We start from the raw sequence: 7,157 nt of genomic DNA, 5'->3' as shown, positions 1-7,157 counted from the left end.
TCTTACCTTCTCCAGGCATTCTTGCCCAATGGATTTGGGATCGACCCGGACCTCAAAAACAACCGAATTTGGCTGGCTGATCAGGCACCACATTTTTAATGATTTTTGCAAGGCAAGGTTGCAAACTAACGAACGATAACAGAAACTAGAAAAACTGTTCGCTTTTCTTATAAAGTCTTATTGTCCTGTGCGTTTTACGGCGCGTATTTCTTTGTGGAGAACTTTTACACATTTTATGTTAACAAAAACTCGAGTAACTGCGAGCAGTGCGAGCAGCAACAGTTCTAAGGTAAATAAATCCAATAAAAGCACTCGTTTCAGTATAGCCGTCCTTTAAAACGAGCACAGTGCGCAGTCTCAGGAGGTAAAGACATACGTTACTGTAGTTTAATGAACGATGGCAAATAGAGGTGCTTGGGCGGTAGGTCTTTGCTTGAGTAAGAAACCTACGTTGAACAGCTGTAAACATAGGTGTATCATCTGTTTGAGAAATGTGGGAATTTTGTCATTCAAAATAAATTTGTATTTAACTAGTTGTCACCATATAGGTACTTGAATATATATTTGATATGAACCAAATGGTTACAACAAGAAATATACATATACAGGTAGTAATTTTGAAGCAGCTTTTGCAGTCGAAGACAAAATGAGAATTTTTTTTTCTGTTGAAGCTTTGGAGATTCAATTAGCTCTTATTCAGGAACTCTACAAGTATAAAAATGAAAATTTGTAAAAACACATATAAATAGATAAGAGTGGTACTTACGATAACGATGAGGTTAAACATGAGAAGCCGCAAAAACATTTGAATTATAACACACACTTTTGAAGTATGAAGTATGATATATGTAATATCTCATAAATCAATTATGTCTGTAGTTGGAAAATTATGAAAACTTTGGTAACTAATACTAGTATCCCAAGTAAAGTTGTCATGGAATTTTCATATTTTTTTTATATTAGATATTGTTCCATGTTACACAAAATGTTGAAAACTGGGTTTTCAAAAGTGTATTTTTTGCATTCTCGTCAGTGTAAGTGATTATATAATTCGATAGCCATATAAAGTAGGAAGTGAAGATTTCAGAAAAATCATTTATATACAAAATGAACAGCAGCAGTTCATTAGTTCAATTCCATAATAGTAGGCACTAAATTCTCAGAAATATTATTGCATTGAAACGAAAACATTGTTGTCACGGTTGTGATTCTATATATTTTACCATCATTTTTTTCATCAGTTAGTATAATTTCCGTACGCCACTGCAAGAGACAGATTAAGGCAAAAAATGTCAGTCTTTTCTCAGAATTTAATTCCTACTATTTTGGAATTATAGAATAGCTAACTTCCTTTTTAGTAAAACAGAATGTACTTTTTTCCCAACACCAAACCGTTCTTTTAACAACTCGACACGTGTTTCGATGACCAAGTGATCATCTTTAAGAGGAAGATCAAACTGATCTTCTTCTTGAAGATGATCACGTGGTGATCGAAACACGTGTCGAGGTGTCGTTAAAATAACGGTTTGGTGTTGGAAAAAAACTCCAATAATATTCAATATTACTGGAGATTTTTTGCAACGCCAAACGGTTATTTTAACACCTCGACACGTGTTTCGATCACCAAGTGATAGTCTTCAAGAGATAAAAATTATTTTTATGAGTTGTTTGTCACTTCCAGGACTCTTTCCCTTTTTCTCTTAGCGAAAAATATTGTAAACGCTCTGTTTGTCATAATTCGTTTACAGAAATACCATACTACCTGCATAAATCTCATGAACTTTTTATTGGTGTATCTAAAAAGTGTATATCTTGTTTGTTGAATCCGCAAATACAGACGTGTTTTGAATACAGTACACTGTTTCACTGTTAACTTGATACTGGATAAACCAGAGGCGTATCAGGTTTCATTAACATGGACAATTTCGAATTCTGAGAAATTTGTTTGAAACAGAAATTACAATAACATTTTGTTTCTTCAAACAAGCGCTTCGCAAACAGTCCAAAACCTTCGAAATTGATCAATGGATAACTGTGCCAATTTTGTAAATTCTTGTGTTTAATGGTGGTGAGCCTCAATTTCCATTATTATTTCGTTGAAAACCTTCGACAGACAGTCATGTAATTGAATTATCTTCATCTTTTCCAAGAGAAATAATTCCTTATAGTTCAGACGGCGTTGGAATAAAGACTCAGTTAACACAGAATATCTATTTTGTGTCCATTTCAAGTCCGGGATATCAGGAATATCGTATAGATATCAGTAAAGGATGAGTATATCCATCGAAGTTATTCTGTCCATGGTGCATATATTCATTTTTCAATTAAACGAACTTCTAACGGCAAAGTTGCGAGCAAGCCGTCGCCTCCAAAAATCTCGCCTACCGGCAGTGGCGCAAAAATCCCAGTGCCAAAAACGGAACTAGTTTGGTTGATGCTCGCAACAGGTCCAAATTAAAATAAATTAAAGCAATTAACTTCACAATCAGAGAATCAGGCATAAACTGCTTGCCAATCCCAACAGGTCTAGGTCCTTCTGGTCAGTAGCTAAAGCTGTTAAAACTTTACAAATTCCACAATTCCATCAGTAACACAAGCGGATGGTTCAATTGCAACAAGAACTATAGAAAAAGGAAATCAACTAGCTGAACAATTTGCGTCCCGCTTCACAGTCAATTTACTGGGAAATGCACCACCTAATATTCCCACAATAGTAACACAATGCCGGAAATTACTTTTAGACCACGTCTAGTCGGGCAAATTTCGAAACAGCTCAATATCAACAAGGCGTCTTCCTGATGAAGTGCCCGTCATCGTACTTAAAAAGTGCGCAGATGAACTTATACCAGTATTTTGCAGACTTTTCAACCTGTGTTACAAGGAAGGGGTTTTTTCTTCTTGTTGGAAGATTGTTCGCGTACAACTTATTCCCAAAAAGGACAAGAAAAATCTTCCAAACAACTATAGACCAGTCTCTTTGCTATCATCAGTGATATCAAAAATCATGAAGAAAACCACAAACCACCATATCCTAGAATATTTGGAAGGCTTCAACATTTGGACCCATCATCAATATGGCTTTCGGAAACAGGCGACCTTCTATCGTATGTCACCCATATTTGGAATAACGCAATCGGGAAACATGGAAAATCAAGAGCTATGGCGCTTTATATTTCTAAGGCTTTTGACCGTGTGTGGCACGAGGGTTTGCTGGCCAAACTTCGATGCTATGGCTTGTCGGATCATTTTTGTGTACGGCTCTCTAGCTTCCTGAAAGTGGGTTTCCTGCAAGTGGCCATCGATGGATATCTCTCGAATACCTTTACCATCAACGCTGGTGTTCCTCAGGTATCCATATTCTCTCCAACCCTCTTTTTATTGTATATCAACGACTCATTGAAAAAAACGAAGAATATGATATATTGCTTTGCTGACGACAGCACACCTGTCTCGTCATTCCATTTGAATTCCAGGTCATCGGCTGCGGATGCACATCTTCACCGGCAGCAGGAGGTTACATATCTTAATGAGGATCTGGAAGTGAGTTCGAATTGGGGTGAAACTAACCAGGTTCAATTCAATACCACAAAAACCCTGGCATCGGTTTTCTCGAAAAAGATGAATGTCTACGAACCGGATATAATAATATCATGACAGACAATTCCGCTTTCTGCTTCGATAAGTTTGTCGGGTGTTAACATGGACACCAATATGTCTTGGAACAATCATGTCGCTGGAATTGCAAAGGCTGCTTCTCAAAAGCTTGGAACACTGTTCCCAACCAGAAAACTGTACACACCTCAGGAACTTTTGATGCTTTATAAAGCTCAGATCAGACCTTCTTTGGAGTATTGTTCCCATGTATGGAGCTCTGCCCTTAAGCATACCCTGAAGCTACTGGATTCCGTCCAGGAAAAAGTCATCCACCTGATTAGAGACGCGAACATCACTTGCAACCTTGATAATCTGGAACATCGAAGAAAGGTTGGGGATTTATCTCTCTTCCATAGATACTTTCACGGAAAGTGTTCAAGTGACTTGGTACATTTTATTCCACCAAGAGCGGTGCATGTCAGAAATACGCGACGGACTGTGGCTGCTCATCATTTTGAGGTTCAACTCGGTACACATCGAACTTCACTGCTCAAGAACTCTTTCATTTGGAGAACTGCGTTTATGTGGAATACACTTCCTGAGAACATTTTTTCCAAACGGATTTAATCTCCGCTACTTTCGCACAGGCACCGCTCTTAGAGAATCTTAAGAATCTTCCTGTGGTAATTGTCCTTAAAAAAATTGAAAGATATATGGATATCTATAGGATATACGAAAAAATATTGCAATTTCATATCAAAATTGAATTTTGTTAATGAAAAACTGATAATCGAAAACTCAAAACTAGTTGCTTATTCAGATAACTACTTCATCTTCGTCCTAAAACGGAAGTTTTGTTTGGTAAATAAAAAAATGTTTACAAAAAAAAATCCTAATCAAATGATAATGTATGATAAATTTTTCACCTTTACCCCACTCCCATTATTTCCTTTTATGTATTAGATACCGTTGCTTGCTTTTTTCATTTTTTACCATAATGCTAGACGAATAGAAAACATTAGGGAACGGTTGGGGTCCTCAAGATATTTTAAACAAGGTGAAAACATTCTTGGAACAATTTTTTCTTCGAAATAATCAAATTCGGAAATAGCCTACAAATTGAACTTCATTTGCCTTCAATTCGGATAATTTCCCCAAGCTATATCTTCACTTGTGGTTACCTTAGGAACATTCAGCTTTATTATCAGCGTTTAACAATACGGAGGAGAAAATATCGCACTTGGAACACACTTATTGATACCATCAATTTAACACAATTATTGATACTATCAATAAGAAATAAAGAAAAGGTGTGACAGTTGACGATACGTCAGAGTCCGAAGTTCATATCATATCACATCTGGATAATTATTTGAATAAACCATAACTTGACAAAACATTCATGAAAGACTTGTGAATAAAATTCTTTTATTTCTGACCGGGATATTATAAGCTTATATCGTCATAGTTACGCTATCAATAAAGAGGGTCATAACTCCCTTGGGACATTATAGATTTTATAATTCCCTCTACCTTTCACAAGTAAAAATAAATAGAAATGAAAACTGAACCATATTTTATTTATTCACGTCATTACAAATAATAAATGTACAATTTTGAAATGTTCCCTGAAAATTACTTCCGCCACTGGAAACAATTTCTTCTTTTGTATGGCTGGAGCTTCTGTTCACTACAGTCGAGGTACCTGCCTCTTCTGTTGACAAAGTAGACAACATACGCGCCGTTTTATTTCTCAATTCGATGCTATCCTCCAAATACCCCTCCGCCACCGTGGAACTTTTCCAACCTCCGTGTCTTTTTAAGTTAGTCATAGTTGCTCCTGCATTGGCTAGAGCAGAAGCAGAAGTGCGACGAAGGCAATGTCCCGTATAGGAAGATGAGTTTGGCAATCCTAAATACATTGCGATTTTGCTGGGGATTTTCCCAAACATGTTTTTTCCAATTGGCTGAGATGTACATTTATTTTGTCGGAAGCTCAAAAAAAATCGTTCAATACCTTTAGGACGCAAAGACATATAAAGTCTTAATAAAGGCAAAGCGGAGAACTCTTTTTCATCCACAACTGTAAATTTCTTCGATACACCAGTTTTACTTTCCGGTACGTTCACTACCATAACGGAATCCCGGTCCTCTATATCCGATATCTTCATATTCAAAAGTTCCTGACTTCTGCATCCTCCAAAATAACCCATAATCAAAACAACCTATAACAAAAAAAAGGAAATAAATACACACAAAAAGGAAAATAAGAAAAAAATTACCTTATGCAATAAATGAATATCATTAGGAGCGTCCTTTAGGAATCTGATAACATCTTTAGGAGATAAAACAGCAGACTTTTTCGGCTTATAACTCTTACTCTTCCGTTTCAAAAAAGACTGTAGTTCATTGAACTTGGTGATATCTCGTTTCTCATGTATAGTCACCATCGATTTTAGCATTGACCATTTAGTCCATAAAGAATTCGGACTATACGTTTCTGACTGAAACGAATAAACACAATTACTACCAAATCTACCGAAAAACATAGAAAATTCCTTACCAATTCTTGAAAATATGCCAGAAATACAGTTTCCGTGTCAGCCAGTCCAGATATATCTTGTATTCTTTTTGGTATACGGCTTCACTTTTCGATGGAATTAATGATTCTCTTGCTTGTTCAGCTTTTTTCAAAATATCCTCCATTATATTTGGGGTAGAAAACACGTTTTCACCGCAAACACAGCTTGATAACAAAGTTCTGTTTATAAACAAGTAACATAGCAACAACCTAGCAACAAGAAAACTCTAGTATAATCAACGGTACCTGATTCAAATATACCGGGAAGGTAATGAATTGGTACATTTTTCCGTTTCAAAAATGAACAAAATTTTATTGAAATCGGTCAGAAATAAAATTATCTATGTACCACGGGAATTAATGAGCCTTAATGACCTCAGGCAATTGCTGTCCCTCGGGCCAGAGGCCCTCGGGACGCAAACTTTGCCATTGGTAATTAAGGCCCTCCTAATTCCCTTGATACATAAATAACTATTTCTTCTCTTAGTTTCTTGGTGTGTCACCCTGTGTCACAACCAACTGGTACATAATTGGAGGATTCCTGCTTACGTTATGCACTGATTTTCAATTTAATAAATTATCCAAAACAAGTATACTGGGAAAATGTCATTTTTGTCAGGTACAAATCAATCGATTTTTTAGAATATGGTTTTCCATCAACCTTTTATCTGATGGAAAAATGAACTAACGGTGGAGGATGGTTGCCTCATGTGGAGATATAGAGTGATTGTATAAAAAAAATTAGGAATTGATTTTTTCAAGAGTTGCATAAAAGTCACTAAGGTATAGTGAAAACAAAATCATTAGATCATTGATAAGTATGGAGGCCTTCGATCAACGAAGATCTTGAAATTATTAATAGATGAATGTGTCTTGTCATAAATTCCACGGAGATTTAAAAAAAATATTTGAAGTTGAAATATCGTAATTACTGCTTACTAGGAACATTTTCGGTTGATAAGTTAATTACTTCAATATTGAA

General features: G+C 36.0%; 2 protein-coding genes across 3 annotated transcripts in view; both read right to left on the bottom strand.

Moving 5' to 3' along the window:
- dnr1 (E3 ubiquitin-protein ligase defense repressor 1) overlaps positions 1–306 on the bottom strand; it is a 29,055-nt gene extending 28,749 nt beyond the window's left edge. The window contains exon 1 of the mRNA XM_023156802.2: positions 7–306. Coding sequence (XP_023012570.2) covers positions 7–93 — 87 coding nt within the window. The 5' untranslated portion in view covers positions 94–306. The remainder of the gene's footprint in view (positions 1–6) is intronic.
- A 4,847-nt stretch (positions 307–5,153) lies between these two features.
- LOC141485134 (uncharacterized) lies at positions 5,154–6,511 on the bottom strand. Of its 2 annotated transcripts, XM_074181212.1 has the most exons (3): positions 6,158–6,511; positions 5,877–6,098; positions 5,154–5,819 (listed from the first exon to the last, which is right to left on the bottom strand). In XM_074181212.1, exons 2-3 carry the CDS (start codon positions 6,054–6,056, stop codon positions 5,172–5,174), a joined length of 828 nt encoding a protein of 275 aa, XP_074037313.1. In that variant the 5' UTR covers positions 6,057–6,098; positions 6,158–6,511; the 3' UTR covers positions 5,154–5,171. The 2 variants fall into 2 exon arrangements, with proteins under 2 accessions (XP_074037313.1, XP_074037312.1); XM_074181211.1 differs by having other exon boundaries at positions 5,877–6,511.
- Between the last annotated feature and the right edge of the window lie 646 nt (positions 6,512–7,157).

The sequence above is a fragment of the Leptinotarsa decemlineata genome, unplaced genomic scaffold (genome assembly GCF_025532065.1).
Source record: "Leptinotarsa decemlineata unplaced genomic scaffold, Ldec_3_MD MMD2_tig00026307_RagTag_RagTag, whole genome shotgun sequence".
NCBI lineage: Eukaryota > Metazoa > Arthropoda > Insecta > Coleoptera > Chrysomelidae > Leptinotarsa > Leptinotarsa decemlineata.
The sequence above is the reverse complement of the archived record's forward strand: the minus strand, read 5'-3'. Positions and strand labels throughout refer to the sequence as shown.